A 22,183-nucleotide genomic window follows, 5' to 3' on the forward strand; every position below is an offset into this window, starting at 1 on the left:
AAAGGCAGGGCGTTCCAAATTAAAGGGGCCTGATAATAAAGAGGCGCCTTCCAAAGAGTAAATCATTTACACTGGGTTTTATTAAACCTCGGAAGAGCTTCTTATCATGGGCCAGCGAGGTAAATGCTCCGACGTTCAAAAGAACTAAATAAGCTTGCGGTAGTAAAAGGAGTCCTTCCTTTATTTTGGGAAATTGAAGACCATCCTGTGTCCTTAAACTATGTCCAGGTCTACCTACAAATAAGGAGACGAATTCCAGCAGATAAGACGGACCTTGGCCATATAGAATATTCAAAATCAACCCGCAAAAGCTTAACATTTGTCCTTGGCTGTATTGGCAACCAATGTAATTTAATAGAATTTGATGTAACTGAAAAAATGACCCTAACTGCAGGGTTCTGTACTGTCTGTAGTTTCTTCAAAAACCCCTTTGCATCTCCCAGATATACTACTGTACAGTATATTACAAGAGAAAATATAAGTGATTGAACTAGAACTGCAAACACTGCTGTATCACAATGTTTACACACTACCCCGCAATTTCCTTAAAAGGCCTTATGCAGAATTTGCCATGACCCAAACAGAACAGGCCACATAAGAACTGCCCTACTGGGACAGACCGAAGGTCCATCAAGCCCACAATGGCAAGTCTCCTAGACTTGGCTCACATAAGAGCATAAAAATTTCCATTCTGGGACAGACTGAAGGTCCATCAAGCCCGGTATCCTGTTTCCAACAGTGGCCAACCCAGGTCCCAAGTACTTGGCAGAAACCCAGAGAGTAGCAACATTCCAGAGGTGAGATAGTGATGTCATAATGCTTCAATCCACCAATGCCTAAGAGCCAACCTCATCAGTGATGTCTCAATGGCTTGACTGTGCCTATACTAGGCTCACATAAGAGCATAAGAATTGACGTACTGGGACAGACCGAAGGTCCATCAAGCCCAGTGTCCTGTTTCCAACAGTGGCCCACCCAGGTCACAAGTACTTGGCAGAAACCCAGAGAGTAGCAACATTCCAGAGGTGAGATAGTGATGTCATAATGCTTCAATCCACCAATGCCTAAGAGCCAACCTCATCAGTGATGTCACAATGGCTTGACTGTGCCTATACTAGGCTCACATAAGAGCATAAGAATTGACGTACTGGGACAGACCGAAGGTCCATCAAGCCCAGTGTCCTGTTTCCAACAGTGGCCCACCCAGGTCACAAGTACTTGGCAGAAACCCAGAGAGTAGCAACATTCCAGAGGTGAGATAGTGATGTCATAATGCTTCAATCCACCAATGCCTAAGAGCCAACCTCATCAGTGATGTCACAATGGCTTGACTGTGCCTATACTAGGCTCACATAAGAGCATAAGAATTGACGTACTGGGACAGACCGAAGGTCCATCAAGCCCAGTGTCCTGTTTCCAACAGTGGCCAACCCAGGTCCCAAATACCGAGATATATCCCAAGTAGAAAAATAGATTTTATGCTGCTTATCCTAGGAATAAGCAGTAGATTTCCCCAAGTCCATCTCAATAATGTCCTTTTAGGAAATTATCCATATCTTTTAAAAATCCTGCTAAGCTAACTGATTTCACCACATTCAATGGTAACGAATTCCAGAGTTTAATTACATGTTGAGTGGAGAAATATTTTCTCTGGTCTGTTTTAAATCTACTGCTTAGTAGCTGCATCGCATGCCCCCTAGTCCTAGTATTCTTGGAGTGAACAAGTGATTCACATCTACCCTTTCCACTCCACTCAATATTTTAGAGACCTATAGTGTTCACTGCTGAACTGTGTTTTCTCCATGCTGAAGAGCCCTAGCCTCTTCGGCCTTTCCTCATAGGGAAGTCATCCCATTCTTTTGAACATTTTTGTTGTCCTTCTCTGTATCTTTTCTAATTGTGCTTTATCTTTATTGAGATATGGTGACCAGAACTGCATACAGTATTCAAGGTGTGGCCTTATGATAGAGCGATACAAGGGCAATTCTTCCTAGCGACCCCCAAAGACAAAATCAAAGACACCACAATTCATGTAAAAGGATCCGTTTTCCCCCTCGAACAAACCATAAAAATACTGGGAGTCACACTGGACAAACATCTATCCCTTGATAAGCACACTGATATCACAGTCAGAAAAAGTATCTCGGTGCTCTGGAAACTCCGCACCATAAAAAAATACTTTGACAACACCTCATTCCGCCTGTTAGTACAATCCTCCATCCTCAGCTTACTAGACTACTGCAATATTATCTACTTGAGTTCCACAAAAAAAACCATCAGGAGACTCAAAATGATCCAAAACACCGCGGTACGCCTCATATTCGGCCTGAAAAAATGGGAACACGTCTCCCCTTTCTACCACAAACTCCACTGGCTACCACTGGAATCCAGAGTGCTATTCAAATTCACCTGCTTTTGCTATAAAACAGTGTTTGGTTTATCCCCAAGCTACATCATCCCTCACTTCCTCCTGAATCACATCATCAAGAACACCCGCAGAATTCAACTCTTCGCCAACCCCTCCCTAAAACTATGCCACTCTAAAAAATTCCTTGACAAAACCTTCGCCTTCCAAGCTACCAAGCTAAACCCATGGCTAACCCAAATGGCCCTCAAGGCCGCCAACTACCTCGGCTTCAGAAAAATGCTCAAAACCCACCTCTTCCAAGACCAGGATCCTTAATGCCCCTTCCTAACTAAACAATCCTCCCCCTCACCACTTCCCCCTCCCCCCCTGGCAACTCTGATCAAGCTGATCTTGAACCGCTGTTACTCTGTCTAATTGATGTGAACCACTTGTTATCCTATTTAATTGATGTGAACCGCCTAGAACTCTTCGGGGTATGGCGGTATACAAAAATAAAGTTATTATTATTATTATTATTATAACATTTTCATCTTTGCTTTCCGTTCCTTTCCTGATCATTCCTAACATTCTGTTTGCTTTCTTAGCAGCTGTCGCACATTGAGCTGAGGGTTTCAACGTATCCTCAACGATGCCACCTAGATCTTTTTACTGGGCAGTGACTCTTAACGTGCAACCTGTAGCTACACCTTCTCTCCATCAGTCAAAGAATTAGCCACCTTGGGATGTGCCGAGGACAAACATCTTCAGTTCATTGCTTTTCATTTGAGTTTCTCCGCCAGAGGTTTTTCCAATGTATTTTGCACATTTGTTTTATTTTTTTAAAAACCCACGCTAACTGACCTGTGTATTAATTCATGGGTTAACATGCATGACATTGATTTAGTGCTCACTGCATTTTTATGAATGCACATTCCTCCCTGGCTACCTATCAACAAGCGATGTGCATTCAAGAGCCTGGTATCAACCTATATGGCCTCCAAGCCACCACCTTACACCCCAAACCGGCAACTTCACTCGCAAGAAGAATAAAAAAAAAAAACACACCAAACTACGCACACCTTCAGGACGCACCCTCTGCCTCGAGAACGCCCAGAACAGATTCTACTCACACAACCTATCACGCCTCTGGAACCAACTACCACCTCTTCCTCCAACCTTCTACAAAATAGCTCCAGTCTAAAGACCATTGTCTACGCAACAAGATCAATCATCACCAATACTATCATGTGCTCTTATGTACTCTCGTGCATTGTCACGCTTTGCCAGACATTCCAAGCTATACCACACATAGCATATATTATCATTCACGGGCATGTATTGTACTGCCTTACCATGTACTGTCATGTATCCTACCACACGTCCTACTGTCAGGCACTACAAGGTACTGTCGAGCTCTTTTAGATACTGCAATGTCATAACAAACTTATTACATCACCCCATGCTGCATGAGGTCTTGTCCTGTCATATCCTATGAAGTATTGCCATGTTTCTTGACTACTGACCTGCTCCCTATGTATTGTCCGAAAATGTCATGATCTAAAATGTGCTTATTATACCCTGTCCCGCTTTATTATGTAAACCCTGTTCTGTTTTATTATGTATGTAAACTTGTAACCCATTCTGATTTCTTCTGGGAGGACAGGATAGAAATCCAGGAAGAGAATCTCAGGTTATGTATCAGCTAAATGGAAACCCATAAAGTTTCATCTAGAACACATCGGCCTTGTAAAACAGTGACCGTCCAGTACGAAACAGTGACATTTGCTCTGTGAGGACGCAGAAATCTTTCCTGTCCTCTGCACAAAGTCAGGGGGCTGGTGCTATCATATATAAGGGTAATTCCGTGTTGTACAATCTGAGAGGTGCTAAAAATCCCTTGGACAGGGTCATATATACCCTTGGGCTGGCTCAGAAAGCTTTGCTATTGTGTGGTAATAAAAAGCCAAGAAGCATAATTCCCATCTCTGGCGATTTAGGATGGCCAGCATTTCGATTCTGAATTATCTATTTATTGCGAGATAACAGGAAGCCAAACTTCACTTGCTGTCATCTAATGGGGATCTCTAAGACTGTCCCCATTAGATGACAGCAAGTGATAGAGACGTTTAAATACCTATGTGGTGTAAATGCACATGAGTCGAGTCTCTTTCATTTGAAAGGAAGCTCTGGAATGAGAGGGCATAGGATGAAGTTACGAGGTGATAGGCTGCGGAGTAATCTAAGGAAATACTTTTTTACAGAAAGGGTGGTAGATAGAGTAGAACAGTCTCCCAGAAGAGGTGGTGGAGACAGAGACTGTCTGAATTCAAGAAAGCCTGGGATAGGCACGTGGGATCTCTCGGAGAGAGAAAGAGTTAACTCCAGTTGGGCAGACTAGATGGTCCATTTGGCCTTTATCTGCCATCATGTTTCCAGTCGTGAGGGCAGGATATCAAGAGATCAGCCAAGGGTGTATTGTTCAAAAAGTCACTTTATTGATGGATATGCCACGATGGCTCGATAGTAGATCCATCAATAAAGTGACTTTTTTGAACTGATCTCTTGACATCCTGCCCTCATGACTCCCTCATTCTGTGCTTTCGTTAAGGCCTGTCCTTGGCTTCCGATTTAGTGTCTATAATCATAAAGCTTTATGACATCACAATGCAGGTGATAAGAGCCTTAGCCAATAGGGAGAGAAGGAGATGAGGAAAGACTAGGAGACACTTGATGAAGTTACAGGAAAATACTTGAAAACCAATAGGAGGAAATTTTTTTCACTCAGAGAATAGTTAAGCTCTGGAATGCTTTGCCAGAGGTTGTGGTAAGAGCGGATAGCGTAGCTGGTTTTAAGAAAGGTTTGGACAAGTTCTGGGAGGAAAAGTCCATATGTTATTGAGAAAGATATGGGGGAAGCCACTCCTTGGATTTTGGCTAGGTACTAGGGACCTGGATTGGCCACCGTAAAAATGGGCTACTGGGCTTGATGGTCCATTGGTCTGACCCAGTAAGGCTATTCCTATACGCTATAATAAAACCCTTAGCGCGCATGCGCAGTTGAAACTTTGTGTGGCCGTGATTCTTGATCCGTGGCTCTGTGTTGCTGCATGTGCAGTAGGAGCCTTCGGTGGTTTGCGATGCGTGGGGCGGATTCCCCAGCAGTGTTCCTGCCCAGATCTCCGATGCCGGCTGACTTCTGACGATGCCTCTCCTTCTCAGCCCTGGAGCCGCAGCAGCTGCCGGGCATTTGCTAGGCCGGCCCACTTCGATAATGCAAAGTGGGCCAGCCTAGCAAAAGCCCTGAGGTTGTCCGGCCTAGCGGATGCTGGACGGTGAGCAGGTAACAGAAGAACATAAGCAATGCCTCCGCTGGGTCAGACCTGAGGTCCATCGTGCCCAGCAGTCCGCTCACGCAGCGGCCCAACAGGTCCAGGACCTGTTCAGTAATCCTCTATCTATACCCCTCTATCCCTTTTTCCAGCAGGAAATTGTCCAATCCTTTCTTAAACCCCAGTACCGTACTCTGCCCTATTACGCCCTCTGGAAGCGCATTCCAGTTGTCCACCACATGTTGGGTAAAGAAGAACTTCCTAGCATTCGTTTTGAATCTGTCCCCTTTCAACTTTTCCAAGTGCCCTCTTGTTCTTTTATTTTTCAAAAGTTTGAAGAATCTGTCCCTCTCCACTCTCTCTATGCCTTTCATGATCTTGTAAGTCTCTATCATATCCCCTCTAAGTCTCCTCTTCTTCAGGGAAAAGAGACCCAGCTTCTCCAATCTCTCAGCGTATGAAAGGTTTTCCATACCTTTTATCAGACGTGTCGCTCTCCTCTGAACCCTCTCGAGTAACGCCATATCCTTCTTAAGGTACGGCGACCAATATTGGACGCAGTACTCCAGATGCGGGTGCACCATCGCCCAATACAATGGCAGGATAACTTCTTTCGTTCTGATTGTAATACCCTTTTTGATTATACCTAGCATTCTATTTGCTTTCTTAGCGGCCGCTGCGCACTGTGCCGTCGGCTTCATTGTCATGTCCACCATTACCACCAAGTCCCTTTCTTTGGTACTCTCGTTCAATAATATCCCTCCCATCGTATAGTTGTACCTCAAGTCTCTGATTCCCACATTTCTCAACGGTGAACTTCATCTACCAGCTCGTCGCCCATTCCCCTAGTTTGTTCAAGTCCCTTTGCAATTCTTCGCAGTCCTCTTTAGTCCGAGGTCCATTAAATAGTTTGGTGTCGTCCGCAAATTTTATTATCTCAGATTTCATCCCTGTTTCTAGATCATTTATGAACAAATTAAATAGCAGCGGCCCCAGCATCAAGCCCTACAAGACACCACTCGTGACCCTCCTCCAGTCCGAGTAGTGGCCCTTCACTCCTACCCTCTGTTTCCTACCCGCCAACCAGTTTCTGATCCATCTATGTACGTCTCCTTTCACCCCATGGTTCTTCAGTTTCCGGAGTAGACGTTCATGGGGCACCTTGTCAAAGGCTTTTTGGAAATCTAGATATATGATGTCTATGGGGGTCTCCTTTGTCCATCCGTTTGTTAATCCCTTCGAAGAAGTGCAATAAGTTCGTTAGGCACGATCTCCCCTTACAGAAACCATGTTGGCTGGTTATCAGAAGTTTGTTTCTTTCAAAATGTTCATCGATGTTTTCTTTTATCAGTGCTTCCGCCATTTTCCCCGGAACCGAGGTCAGGCTCACTGTAGTTTCCCGGGTCACCTCTTGATCCCTTTTTAAAGATGGGCGTAACGTTGGCTATCTTCCAATCCTCCGGGATCACGCCTGTTTTCAGGGATAAGTTGCAAATTTGCTGCAGTAGTTCCGCTATCTCCTCCTTTAATTCCTTCAAAACCCTTGGATGTATGCCATCCGCACCCGGGGATTTGTCAGTTTTTAGTTTTTCAATCTGTCTGCGCACATCCTCAAGGCTCACTTCCATGGATGTTAATTTTTCTGATTGACTTCCTTTGAAGAATTGCTCAGGTTCCGGTATGTTGGATGTGTCTTCGTTTGTAAATACAGATGAAAAGAACATGTTAAGCCTTTCTGCCACTACTTTCTCCTCTTCCACCACTCCCTTCCTGTATCCGTCGTCCAGCGGTCCCACCTCCTCCCTAGCCAGCTACTTCCCTTTAACATATCTAAAGAACGGTAAGGGAGAAGGGCTACTGCTGGACATGGGGGAGGTAAAAGTAAGGGAGAAGGGAAAACAGACAGGGGGCAGAGAGAAAGAAATGCCTAAGTCTACACATCTATTCTAGCACCCGTTAATGTAACGGGCTAAAAAACTAGTGTTCTTATAAGATGGAACAAGAATAGCAGTAACAATACAGCATGGCAACAACAGGTAACAAGTATCAACCAGCTTCAGGAAATAAAAAGAAACATTACAGAGAAAGATACACCCGTATAGAGCGTCATTTCGCCAAATACTTACAATGGTAGGGTAAGGGGATGGGAGTTTTCTAAAGGCAACGAGCTCTAGCTGCCAAAAACAATTCACATCTATCAATAAAGCAAGATGGCTGACCCTGCTGAAATCCTTCCCAAAGGAGAGGATGTCCCTAATGCCAGCACAATTAAAGCTCTGTCTTGCCCATGCAAATATTCAAGCACTGGCAAGCTAAGTTTAGTGGCTAAATTGGCACTCCAGTCTTTGGCCACTATTAACTTACCCTCTTCCCCCCTTTTTATAAAGCTACATTAGGCTTTTATATCGCTTGCCACGGCGGTATTAGCTCTGACACTCATAGAATTCCTATAAGCGTAGGAGATAATGCCGGCACAGCTGGTGGCAAAAAAGCCTGACATGGCTTCATAAAAAAGGGGAGGGGGGTTACCCTTTCCAAGGTAGAGAGAACGAGAGGGCACTCTCTAAAGTTGAAAGGGGGTAGATTCCGTACAAACGTAAGGAAGTTCTTCACCCAGAGAGTGGTGGAAAACTGGAACGCTCTTCCGGAGGGAAAACACCCTCCAGGGATTCAAATAGGGGAAAACACCCTCCAGGGATTCAAATAGGGGAAAACACCCTCCAGGGATTCAAATAGGGGAAAACACCCTTCAGGGATTCAAATAGGGGAAAACACCCTCCAGGGTTTCAAATAGGGGAAAACACCCTTCAGGGGTTCAAATAGGGGAAAACACCCTCCAGGGATTCAAATAGGGGAAAACACCCTCCAGGGATTCAAATAGGGGAAAACACACTCCAGGGATTCACGACAAAGTTGGACATGTTCCTGCTGAACAAGGATGTACGCTGATAGGGCTGGTCTCGGTCAGGGCGCTGGTCTTTGACCAGAGGGCCACCGCGTGAGCGGACTGCTGGGCACGATGGACCACGGGTCTGACCCAGCAGCGGCAATTCTTATGTTCTTATGTTAATTGGCCAGTGCTGACTATTGACTTAGCTGGTTAACTTTTTAGTGGCCAAAAAGCCCCTGGATATTTAAAGCCAATCACTAGAAAAGGCCCGGCATTCAATATCTGTGGTCAGCACCAAACATGAGACTTAGCAGGGCTGCCTCCCGCAGTCTGAATAGTGGCCACTAGATGTCGTTGTACATAGCAACCATTTAGAAAAAGGTCAAGAATTCCAGTCACTAGTTTTCAGCTACACATCTGATTTATTAACAGCCAGCCTAGCAAGGATGGGCAAATGTGTGTGGGGGGTTACTTAACCCTTTCAGGACCAAGGGACCTATTTGTCCCATAACTTTAAAATCCTATAAATTTTGATTGGGATAGTCTACAGTTCTAAATTTGATATGTACGGATTCCATATGATACTGCCTTTATGTAAACAAACTGGTTCCGACATTCATTCATTAGCGTCGTTGCCAGATTGACGAGAAGATTCACTTGCCACACTGTCCATAAGCCAGAAGTGTGATTTTTTAAATAAAAATAATGATATTTCACAAAAAAAATCAATTTTTTGGCATCTGCAAGCCCTTTTTACCATAAAAATGTCGTCAAAACCACAAAAATTGGCCTACGATCCTTATGGTCCTGAAAGGGTTAAACACTGCCCCCTAAAGGGTTTCCTGAGACTTGCCCCTTTGTGCACCCTCACTGTCCAACCCCATTCAAACTCTATATGTCTTCCCTGTTCATTTAAAAACCAAAAAAAAAGGGGGGGGGAGCATTGTTTTTTATCTGTGTATAATCTTTGGGTTACTTGGTTTTGCAGGAGGTGCACAGATGGGAAAACGCTACCTCTGTATTATAACACCTTTACAGAAGCTCATGCAAACCGCTCTGAATTGACTTCCCAATCATTAGAAGCTTCTAATAATCAATATTTCAGGGAAAAGATTAAACACACCATGTGCACAGCACGGACTGTGGGATCAAATCATGGAAAATAAACATGACAGAATTAACATTATCCGATTAAGAGGAACAAGGAGTACAATGAAAACTGAACAGCACTTTGATGCAGTAACATTCTGTGTATTTACCCCTATTGATCCCTCCTTTCCTATTATAAATTGTATTTCTTCCCCCTCTTTCCCAATGTTTCCTGTCCAAATTTGTCTAGTTTGTTTTAAATTGATTTTTAGATTTTATTATATTATTGTTAATTTTTATTATGCATTTTCTGTAAATGTAAATCGCTTAGTAGTTACGATAGGCGATTAATCAAATTTTGAATTAAACTTGAAACTTAAACTTGAAAACTTGAAACAAGGGTCCGTCTAACATACACAGAGAGCATGAAGTAAGAATTATTGAAAAACACCAGTATTTTGATGAATCACAAGCCCTTAAATTTTACTAGGGTTGACAAAGCAGCGACGGTCGTGGTGTCTCAACTGGACCTGCGTGCGATTCCCTCCGTTACAGTATGAGATCTCATCTTACCCTCCTCTAACAAAGCAGAAAAGACCCTCTGAACAGCAGAGCACAGTCTTTACTGGACTGGTCTGAGACATTTCTCCCGCCATCAATGTCTACAGGTTTTTAAGGGACTAAGACGAACTAAATATGGCCGGTGAAAATCTAGAAAAGCTGGGAATAATTCTGGATGTGAGAAAATCAGTTGTTGGTTGTGATCATTTTTGTGAGTTATCGCTTTTCTTATTCCCTCACCCATCTGATCGTTTGTACCAACTGTGCGGTTCCCAACGCCCTCTTTACAGATTTGCCCCCATGCTGCGCACCCCCCCCCCAAAAAAAAAAAAAAAAATTGATGGTTTTTCTACTTTATCCCCCTTCTACCAGTTTTTCACAGAAATGCATTTCAGAGAGCAGTGGGGACATTTCTTGTCTGCCCACCTATTCCTGCTAACACGCTTTCCAATGCCCTTCGAAAAGCAAGCAAAGGACATCCATCCCTCATCACCCCCTGTCCCCGAGAAAGAACTTGTGAGAATGTGGCACAATGTTTAAAGCCTCGAGGCTGTGCACTGCTCTTTGTGACCCTGGGCAAGTCACTTAATCCTCAGATTGTGAGCTCACCGGGACAGACGGAAAGTGCTTGGAGTGTGGTTGGAAAACTCTAAAAAGGCGGTATACAAGTCCCAAACCCTTTCCCTAACGCCAGAACTTACCTGGAAAGCGCAGACAGATTCTGCCTATTGTGGGACCCGCTGATCATGGCAGAATGTGGTCTGGGTGACTCTGGGAGCCGCTGCCAACCTCAGCAAACTGCCAGCCAAACGAGCAAGGTGCAACCAGGAGACCCAAATGTCATTGTCCTCTGAGAAGGCTCATCACCTCTTCGTAGACCTCTCTGGTGCTGGCTGCCTGAACTCACCCTTTGCCAAGTCAAACCTCCATGCACACACACACACACACTACATGATCTCAGCAAATCTCTTACTGTATTCTCTGTAATAGAGGCCCTTTATCATCAGCTCAATGCCTCAAACGCTGAAATTCTCCTTCTGGCTTTCTATTACAAGTCAACTGGCAGCAATGCCCTGCGGTTTCTCCTAAGGAGCTCTTTTGTTTCAACCTGTTTATCTGTTCTTTGAAGGGACTGAGAGTTTATGTTTACTGACAAAGCTACCTGACTGCAGCGGGGGCTGGTCTCATGGGCGAGGGGGGGGGGGGGAGAAATGGAATTTCAAACACTGATTCTGTCTAGCTCACCTCCCAGCATCATAAATCAACTTGAATACCATAAGGAATAAAAAAAGAAAAAAAGATGTCTGCGTTCTGTCTGAATCCTGCAGGATAAGGCAGGATCGTGTTGCTAGAAAGGGGAACCTAATCTTTGCTTACTCAGAGAGCTTTCTGTTTTCTTTTGTTCATGGGTGCCCTCCAAAGTATATGTACAAGAAATCTGGACAGCAGTCAGGCGTGTAACTGGGAATTACTCTTCTCCGAGGTCCACCTGCCCCGACATAGCGTTTAGTTGTCAGCTTTCATGTGAAAATTCCTGCACAATTCTGGACCCCGGAAATCTAGATATGGCACAAACAGAGCCTAAAGAAGACTGAGATTAGCTAAGAACCTAAGACTAGCCTTATTGGGTCAGAACAAAGGTCCATCAAGCCCAGTAGCCCGTTCTCACGGTGGCCAATCCAGGTCACTAGCACCTGGACAAAACCCAAAGAGTAGCAACATTCCATCCAGAATCCCAAAGAATAGCAAGATTCCGGAATCCCAGAGAATAACAAGATTCTAGAATCCCAAAGAGTAGCAACATTCCATCCAGAATCCCAAAGAATAGCAAGATTCCGGAATCCCAGACAATAACAAGATTTTAGAATCCCAAAGAGTAGCAACATTCCATCCAGAATCCCCAAAAGGAGCAACATTCCATGCTACTGATCCAGGGCAAGCAGTGGTTTCCCCCATGTCTTTCTCAGTAACAGATTATGGACTTTTCCTCCAGGAACTTGTCCAAACCCTTCTTAGAACCAGCTACACTATCCACTCATACCATAGCCTGGTATTGCCAACATGAACTTGCCATAGAAAATGATGACAAGCATTTCTGCAGTGGCCTTGCCACCCAGAAGGGTGACGGAAACACTAGGACAGAAATTCTTTGTTTCACCAGACTGGGCCAGTTCTGATTTTGTTGCATTCTGTCTGTGGCCTAGAGGGTCAGAGCTCTAGGGCAAGATTAAATCCAGTACTGCATCCGCTTGTCAAAGTTTAGCTGGGTACAACCCTAAACCAAGCGTTTAGAAGGGGGGAGGGGGGTCTCACAGTAAATCCTTTATACTCAAGAACATCCTTGGGGTTTCTGGCATTTTCCTTGCCTTCATTTCAGTAGAACTCGTACACGTCATAAGACCTCCTGCTTCCCCTGTCAGGATGATATTATTGTCCACAGGAAATATTGTTGTAGAGGAAAGAGAAGAATTCATTCCAGTTATTGGTGGCAATGTAGTAGGATTTTTTTACATATCACAAATGCCTGTTTCTTCCTTGAACAGTGACATTATTGTTGGACTGGGCAATCCTGAGAAATTTGTTGTCCTTCAGGCATGGGGCTCTTTCTGTTATCCACTTCCCCCTTTCTGAGCTGAGCTTGGATAGAGAGGTAGAAAAAATAAAAGCCAGAATGATTATGAGAAAGAAGCCGGAGGTCTTCTGGGGCTGCCCTCAGCCCCCAAGCCTTGCCCTGAAGAATAGACTATTTGAGTCCGTGCATGACATTGCTTTCAACGCATAACCCAACAAACCACTGCCCTCTGCTTACCACCCTACCCTGCACTTTCACCATCCTGCTAACTGACGTCTTAATTTGTCTGTCTTGATTGATTAGATCGTGAGCTCTTTCGAGCAGGGACTGTCTCCTGCTGTACAGTGCTGTGTATGCAGTGGCGTAGTAAGGTGGAGCGGGCGCCCGGGGCGATGCCGTCCCTCCCCCGCCCCCTCCTTCCCTTTCCCAGTACCTTTTTAAGTTCTCCGGCATAAGCAGCATGCCCACGTCGGTGTCAGCTCACCCTATGACGTCACTTCCTAGGCGCAGGTCCAGGAAGTGACATCAGAGAAAGCGCCAACGCGGGCAGCAACCTCACGTCGGGGAAGGCAAGGGGTGTATCCACATGGCAAGCAGAGGAGCATGGAGGGCCGGAAAGGAGGAGGGGTGCTGCGACCTAAGCAACACGGCGCCTGGGGCGGACCCTCCTCCCACTGCCACCCTTACTATGCCACTATGTGTATGCCTGATAGCGCTCTAGAAATAATTAATAGTAGTTTTTTGAATGCTGCAGTGTTTTGTAAATTTTGGTTTCATGTTGATTATCACACCTGGCATGGACGGTCGCTGATATGGGTTTACTAATCTGATTATTACATGTCTTGTGCATTGGTTGTCTGCATTTCGACCTGGCCTTCACTGTGCGGTATATGGTGATGACCATATGTTAAAAATCGTGTTTAAAGTTTCAACTTATTTGATATCCCGCAAATATAACCACAGTTAGTCTAACCCAGGGGCAGTCCAGTCGGGTTTTCAGGATTTTCCCAATGAATACGCATGAGATCTATTTGCATGCACTGCTTTCAATGCATATTCATTGGGGAAATCCTGAAAACCCGACTGGAATACGGCTCTCGAGGACCGGAGTTCCCTACCCCTGGTCTAACCGGTTTACAATAATAATATATTAAAAACAAAAAAATCTTAAAAAGACATAACGAGGGAGGTAATAAACAAAACCAAAAATACAGCCAACATACAAATGAAAATGGGTACAAGGGGGATAAAGAAAGGGGAGGAGAGGAACAGAAGCGAAGTCACCGTGAAATTCTTGCCAAACAGTTAACGATATAAGCTAAGAAGTCAAGAAAAAAGGGCGATCCATAGCACGAGTAAAGTAAGGAAAAAGTTTAAGAGCGGAAAGCCAAAGGAACAGAGTATGACTTCAATTGCGCCTTAAAAGTCACAAAAGATTTTTCAATACGGAAGTTGTAGGGTAAGGAATTCCAAAGGTTGGGAGCCATAACGGAGAAAGAGGAATTCCTATGAAAATCGAGAAATAATTGCCGAAATGAAGGGACAGTCAGTAACTTTTGGTGAATATGAGATTTCTGCTGTATCATTCACCATCAACCCAGACTGCTTAGATTCCCTTTTGGCAGTACTGTACACAGTATTCTCATATCCCTTGGATGGAGGTGGTGGAAGGGTCGTCCAGGCCACCCAAAGTCTTACCATCTAAGGCAGGGGATTTCAATCCAGGCCTTGGGGCACACCTTGTTGGTCAGGTTTCCAGGATACACACCATGCATCGGATAGATCTGCATATTCACGCTGGGGATCCTGAAAACCTGACTGGTTAGACATGTCCTGAAAATTACCGATTTACGGAAGGTGCAGATCAAAAGTTAAGGATGCGCACATCAAGTCATTTCCTCAATGGCTGCAGCAGTAGCAATGTCAGGTATGGAATTCAGAGAGGGGAATTGGGGCTCTAATTATTCAAATGACGTAGCTAATTTTGTCACCATTGGGTTTGTGTGCGTGTGATTTGGCTAACAAGCTGGAGCTACTTGGGTAACTCTTCCTACTCCAACATCCCCTGCCATTGTTTTTATAGGTATCAATCCTGTCTCTTTCTAAGCCAATTGTAATTGAGGCGTACAAATGGCCCTTTGCTCCCCTTCCCCCCAGGCCCGGATTCAGAACTCCTGTAAGAACACAGAGGCTGCAGCCAGTACTTGCATCCAGCCACCGTGAGACAAATACCCTTTGTTGAAACACAGGTCTCTGAGAATGACAAAAGTTAGCATTTATCAGGCAAGGCGGATAAACAGGCTTGGGAAGAGATAACCAGCAGTCTGAACAAACACAGGCCCGTCCAAAGCAAATGTGCGCCATGTAAAGCCTACAGCATTAGTTTTAAAGATCCTGGGATTGGATGTGGGCCACCTGACCCGAAGTCTGTCTGGTCTAGAATGGCTTGAAATGAGCATCACGGATATGGAACAGCCATTGTAACAGGTAAAGATTTCCACTCTTCACCATTAGTACTCAAAGCCTGTTGTTGATAGTGAGACAGAAATAAAATTAATCAATGCAGCTTAAGATGTTGGTATGAGAGATATTGGCTTTTAAAAATTAGGTGGTGCACAGCCCACAAATGTTCATCTTGTTTTGGCTTCATCGTCTTTTCAGGAACAACGTCATTAAGAGCGTGCCCTCTTTGCAAATAATGACACCCTTAGTGGGAAAACAAAAAACCACCACCACAAACCCCTGGATCATAGTCTGCTATTGAGAGAGATGGGGGGGGGGGGGGAAGCCACTACCTGGAATCTTATTACTCTTTGGGATTCCGGAATCTTGCTATTCTTGGGGATTCTACACGGAATGTTGCTGCTATTTGGGTTCCTGTCAGGTTCTTGTTACCTGGATTGGCCACTGGCGGAAAGAGGATACTACTGAGCTCGATGGGCCACTGGTCCAGTAGGGCTAGTCATATGTTCTTACATACTGTATGATGCCAAAAAAATTTGCACACGGATCGAGGATGTGTGCTCAAATTAGCTGACAAGCCATTAACTTGCAATAGAATGATGTGGACAATTAGTGCAGTCAATTGGCAGTAATTAGGAATTTGTGTCTACATCTTCCTGCGTGCTATTTTATATCGGCGGGCGCTGAAGTCCACTAGCACGCAACTCAAAAGGGGGCGTGACCAGGTGTGTTTCAAAAAATTGTGCGCATTGTTATAGGATAGTGCCACCCTTGCACCCACTTTCCTAGAATTGGGCGCCAGCACTTACACCAGGGTTTAGCTGACGTAAATACCAGCACCCAACTGTGGTCCTAGAAGTTGGCTCTCGTAAGTACTATTCCACACATGGCGCTCTACGTGGACAGCTGTTTAGACAATGGCACTACATGCTGATTTTCCAGCATTGTTTAAAGAATGTACCCCAAAATGTGATAGCATGACATTTCTCATGTCATTGCAAAAGATAATAAAACCCCAGAACCCAGATAAGGACGAAAGCCAATAGGGTGCATCGGGACTCTAACAGCAGAATCTTTCCTCTTCTTGTTGTAAGGTACTATCAACTCGTGCTCCAGTCCTAGCGACTTGATGAATTGTGGATCTAAAAAGAAATTGGTTTTGTGCTAGTCCGGAAAGGTCCTCCATGGTTGTTTTCAACATGTCCAGCCATCTGATTGCAGGTCGCCCTCTTTGCCTTCCCAAACATGATGTCCTTCTCCAATGATCTCTCTCTTCTGTGACCAAAATAAGACGGTCGTAACTTCATCATTTGGCCTTCAAGTGACATAGCTGGTTTTATCTCTTCCAGAATCGATTTGTTAGTTCTTTTGGTGGTCCACAGTACGCCTAAAATCCTTCTCCAGCACCAAAGCTCATAGGAGTCAATCTTCTTTCTGTCTTGTTTCCGTAGTGTCCAGCTTTCGCATCCATAACTGACCGCTGAGAAAATGAGTGTGTGGACAAATCTGATCTTCGTTTGGAGTGAATCTCCTTGCCTTTGAATACTTTGTCAAGAGCCTTCATTGAAGAGCGGCCAAGTGCTATTCTGTGGAGTGTTTTTCTCCCTGCTAGTTGCTTCTTTGTTTACAAAAGAGCCCAGAAGATTGAAATCTTTTCCAACTTCTATTCTATCACCTTCAAGCTCAAAATGAAAAGTCTCCTCTCTACTGCACTTTAGAAAGCATTCCCAGCTTAAAACCCCACTATGTACCCTTCCCCATTAAGAACACTGACCATTTAACCCTACTCTCTGTTTTCTATCTTTTAAACAGTTCTTAATCCATATTAGGACAATACGTTCCATCCCATGACTTTGTAATTTTCTCACAAGAAAGAAAATCTGCCATAAACGTGAGGGTGCTTGCTAGTGTCTTCATACGGACAGACTGGCCCAGTGTGCCTTTTTTAAAATTTTTTTTTACAACAAACTGATTTCTCTGGAAGTCAGAAGTCTCAAGGTAAGGAGAACTTGCTTTTCCTGTTTTCCTAGTATGGCTGATACCAGTAAATACAACAGAGGAATATGTGTGAAAAGAGAACGTCAAATCTGCTAGTACCAAACAATGTTTGTGTTCCGAGACACCCAACGCCCATCCACTTCCCTGAAGCTCCGTTATGGCTCACCAGGACACATTGATTAATCCAGAATGTTTGGTCTGTGGCACCCACTCCTACTTTCTGGACGAAACGGCCTGAACGCAGAGATTCAAACTGAGAGACCAAAACTGGCCTACAGTGTACATAGTAACAAAGAAACATGATGGCAGATAAAGGCCAAATGGCCCATCCAGTCTGCCCATCCACAGCAACCATTATCTCTTTCTCTCTCCGAGAGATCCCACGTGCCTATCTCAGGCCCTTTTGAATTCAGACACAGTCTCTGTCTCCACCACCTCTTCTGGGAGACTGTTCCATGCATCTACCACCCTTTCAGTTTGGAAGGATATGAGGAGGTTAAGCTCTAGGACATATCTCACTGCCACCTTTGTTTTCTGTGGTGGTTCAGAAACATTTAGATATCCCTCAATGAAGAGAGAATGGAAACAGGGTTGCCAATGTCTCTGGAGCAACACCCTTGTATAAGTATCCATTAGCACAGTCATACGTCCAAAGGGAAACCGTTTCCAACTTCTAGTTAATTAGGTACAGGTTATTGTGACATTTTGGGGTGAACGTACTGGCTGAAGTTTGCGTGGCTGGCTGTGGTATAATTTACAGCTTCCGTCCATCCGAGCAGCACTTCATTCTGTATGATACATTTTTGGGGTGTCTTGGAATTGCATTTCCACCGCTGCCGGAACAGCCTAATCACGGCCTGTTGTGAAAGGGCACCTCTGGACAGCCAAAAAATGGTATAATATGATTTTTGCTGATGGATGGGACCTTTGTGTGTGTAATACTGTGAGCTGCCTTGGATAAAGGAGGCTTAAAAATGTTTTAAATAAAAGTCTGTCTGGCTGTGTCCTCTCTAGTTAAAAATCCACCAGATCCCGCTATTGATTCAAGAGAAGGAGAAAACAAATATTGCTCAGGTGCCAAAACAGCCTCCCGAATAGGTTTCTGCATAACATCAAAAGGATTTATCGAGATCAGCAACTCAAAAGGCCCAGAAACAGAGCGATAATGTGGCTGAATGGAACCACGAAAGGATTTCTCCACTTTTCGATTCCAGCCAGCACAAAAAGAGCCATTTGAAGTGGGCCAGTTTGGGTCTGAAAGGTCCTTCTGAAAACAGCTTGAGGCGACATGCACAGTTCCCAAATCGCACCCTCCCCCTCCCCCAAAGAAGTGCCCACAGAAAGAGTAGCGGCTGGTGCCAAGATGCAATTTTCAAAGTGAAAACGTGCAAGCTTTTTTTTCCTTGAAAATTGGGGAAGAGCCCATGGGTGAAACATTCCCACAGATTTCTTCCAAAATACAGAGCTGATAAAGAATCAATAGGAATCAATTGAAGCATAAAGCAACAAGAAAACGGTCACTTTTTTCTAACTTATTTGCCTCCAGCTGCTTTTAGGGGTCCTTTTTAGTAAGGTGCGCTAAATGCTAAAGTGCCCATAGAATATAATGGATGCCTTAGTATATAGCGCGAGCTAAATCGGTTAGCACGCCTTAATAGAAGGAGCCCTTAGCTCTCCATTCTCCCACACCTCAGGCTTTTCTTATCTTTCTTTTTTTTTGTTATTTCTTTGATCCTCTTCTCTATGTTTCCGTCTCCAGTCCTTTCTCCCTAATACCCATTTCCTCGTTCTTCTGTTCCTTGCCCTCTTTTCTTCCCCCTTCCCTTCCTGCTTGTCTGCTCTTGGGGTTGGGTTCATTTCTTCTTCTATAGCACCACCTACTGGTGGGAAAACAGCACTACCCTGAAAATTCAGCGTTTGAAGCCAATGGGTGTCTTTGACCAGCAGCGCACAAAGAAATTATATCACATGAATACAAATACGGGGTCCCCCTTGAAAGCCAGGTTGGCTTGACGTACACTAGTCTATTGATTTGACATATTGCCTTTCTGTAGTACAACCAAAGTATTTTACATTTAGGGACTTTCTCTGTTCCTAGTGGGCTCATAAGCTAAGTTTTCTACCTGGGGTAATTGATGGTTAAGTGCCTTGCCCAGGGTCACTGAATCCATTAACCTAGGCTTTACTTTGAAAGGTTCCATTTTTCCTGTACCTTCTAGAATGGAGAATTATTAACTCACAAAGGACCTGATTCATTCATGTTTTCTTTTCCCATTCTGTGTGTGGGGGAGGGGGAAGGCAGTCAAAGTTACCAAATCAGCCCTCGCTGTAAGGAACTCTGGAAACTCCCGATTCATTTCACAATTAAACCCTACATTTCATGGAAAACGTGTCCCCAGTTTTGTTTTCGATAATATTAACCTAATTCCTGGTAAAACTTTATCAGGCCCTTGTGATCCAGTAAGAATTGTGACCGTGACTTCAGGATAAAAAGGCGGCGTGCGTTTAACCTGAGACACCTGCCAGGGCTGCTGACTCTACTTCATAACTCTACAGGAGTGCATAATAAGGAATGTGGCTGCTCGGTTTCCTGCTTCAAACGGTTTTCTACTGAATATGCATCAGGTAGATTTGCATACAGTGGAGGTTTGTGTTCCCTAAGGACAGAACTTGTGTGTCCCTTGCAGATGCTTTCTTCCCAGTACCATAGTGAAGGTGGGGGGGGACACCACTTTCCTTCCCCCATACCTTTGTAAAGTTCCTGGTGCGATCAGCAACCCCCAACCTGCTGTTGTACCAGCGTCGGCTCTTCCTCTGATGTCACTTCCTGGGCCCGTGCCTAAGAAGGAAGTGTTGATGCTTGCGGGTTTCTGCTCGTGCCAGGAACGTTACAGAGGTATGGGGGAAGGGAAGAAGTGTATGCACATGGCTGGAGGGGGCGGGGAAGGAGCGTGGGGAGGGCGCTGCTCACTAGAGAATGACACGGTGACAAAATTCATCACTGTTCCTGTCCCTGCGGATAACCGCGAGAAACCATCTTCAATGTCATTCTTTAAGGAGAGAGGGAAGAATCAGAGTATGAATGGCCACAACCACTGACCCGCAAGCTTTGCTTTGAAGAATGCTGAGATTGAGCAGCAACATTCCAGAGCAGATATTGTGATGTCATAATGCCTCATTCCACCAGTGCCTAAGAACCAATCACATCAGTGATGTCACAATGGGTTCATTATTCTTGGCTCACATAAGCACAGACACTGACCCGCAAGCTTTGCTTTGAAGAAGGACTGAGGTTGAAATAGACACTAGAAAATGACATGGGATTATTTCCCGCGGTTATCCGCGGGGACGGGAACGGTGATGAATTTTGTCACCGTGTCATTCTCTACTGCTCACCCTCACTACATCCTTGTTTCCTCCTACTTGTCACCAGCAGGACATAATAATAATTTTATGTTTTGTATTACCGCCCAACCAATAGTTCTGGGCGGTTCACATCAAGAGGACTGTTACATTTCAGTGAAAATACAGAGTCAGAGAATACAACAATAAAATTAGTGTACAAATCTTTCAGACAGGTACGTTTTCATCAACTTTCTAAATGCATAAGATTGTGTTTAAGCAATCAAGGAACTCATCCAAGAATTCATTTTTCCTGCTTGAAAAGCAAGTGTCTTTTCCCAAAAAACTCTTAAAACCACAAGCTTTTGGAGTAGGGTAGATAAACCTGCAGGAATTTCTTGTATTTTTGCTCGACATGTATAATTTAAATTGGTGTTAAACCAAAGAGTGATTTAAAAGAAATGCATCCAAATTTAAAGATGACTCTGGCTTCGAAAGGAAGTCGGTGGAGCTGCAAATAGAAAGGCATGGCATCATCTTTGGAGGGTCTCCTATAATGAATCCTGAAAACACCTTCTCACTGGGCTTTCAGGAGTAATATCATCCTATATGTGACATTCACTGGTTGCCCATGTTTACAGTATGTGAGTTATACAAAGAGATTTTTCCTGCGATAACTCTGCATTAGAAACAGCAGGTTGGATTTCACGATTAACCCAGTGTAAAGTTACGACAATGGATGCGTTTGACAGTAGCAGCTGCCATAAGATGGAGTAGATGGACTCCGAGATAAAAGTGTGGTTATAGGGAAATAAAACAGGAAAATATTTGCACTTCATTCGAGTTCAATCAAGGAAGCCACAACATATTTCAAAAGCAGAACTGCTTCCTGATAGGATCTGTCCGAAAATTCTTCTAGTGAAGATTTATACACATAGGTAGTGGAATGTTGTTTTGTTTGAGGGGTAGGGGGTACCCAGGGGCTCCACTCTAGGCCCCAGTGGAGTCCTGCGGCACAATCTCTCACTAGCTGGGTTGCATCAAAAGGAGCTTAATTAGCTGAAAACCTGAAGTTATTCTGCCACTATACAGATCCATGGTGGGACCTCACTTGGAGTACTGTGTTCAGTTTTGGAGGCCACATTATCAAAAGGATGTGAAGAGAATGGAGTCGATTCAGCGGATAGCCACCAGGATGGTCTCAGGCCTTAAAGATCTCCCATATGAGGAACATCTGAGCAGACTGCGCTTATATTCTCTTGAGGAGCGCAGAGAAAGGTGGGACATGATAGAAACTTTCAAATACATCACAGGTCGCATTGAAGTGGAGGAAGAAATCTTTTTTCTTACCGGTCCCACGGTGACAAGAGGACATCCGCTAAAGCTCAGAGGGGGAAGATTTCATGGGGACACCAGGAAATACTTCTTCACCGAAAGGGTGATTGATCGATGGAATGGTCTTCCACGACAGGTAGTCGAGGCCAGTAACACGCTTGACTTCAAGGGACGATGGGACAGACTGGTGGGGTCGCTTAAGAGGAATGCTTAATAGATGGATTCTCAAGGGAGGGAGGGAAGCTTAATAGATGGAT

At 44.4% G+C, this 22,183-nt stretch overlaps 1 protein-coding gene across 5 annotated transcripts in view; it reads right to left on the reverse strand.

Moving 5' to 3' along the window:
- The window catches only part of CALD1 (caldesmon 1), a 220,030-nt gene that overhangs the window by 51,296 nt on the left and 146,551 nt on the right, over positions 1-22,183 (reverse strand). Inside the window, exon 1 of one of the 5 annotated variants that reach the window (XM_033951391.1) lies at positions 10,918-11,322. The exons of the other annotated variants lie outside the window; for them this stretch is intronic. Within the exon in view, the coding sequence (XP_033807282.1) occupies positions 10,918-10,964 (47 nt within the window). The 5' untranslated portion in view covers positions 10,965-11,322. Of the gene's footprint in view, positions 1-10,917; positions 11,323-22,183 lie in introns of those variants that run through there. 5 annotated transcript variants of the gene reach the window in all.

The sequence above is a fragment of the Geotrypetes seraphini genome, chromosome 7 (assembly GCF_902459505.1).
Source record: "Geotrypetes seraphini chromosome 7, aGeoSer1.1, whole genome shotgun sequence".
Lineage (NCBI taxonomy): Eukaryota > Metazoa > Chordata > Amphibia > Gymnophiona > Dermophiidae > Geotrypetes > Geotrypetes seraphini.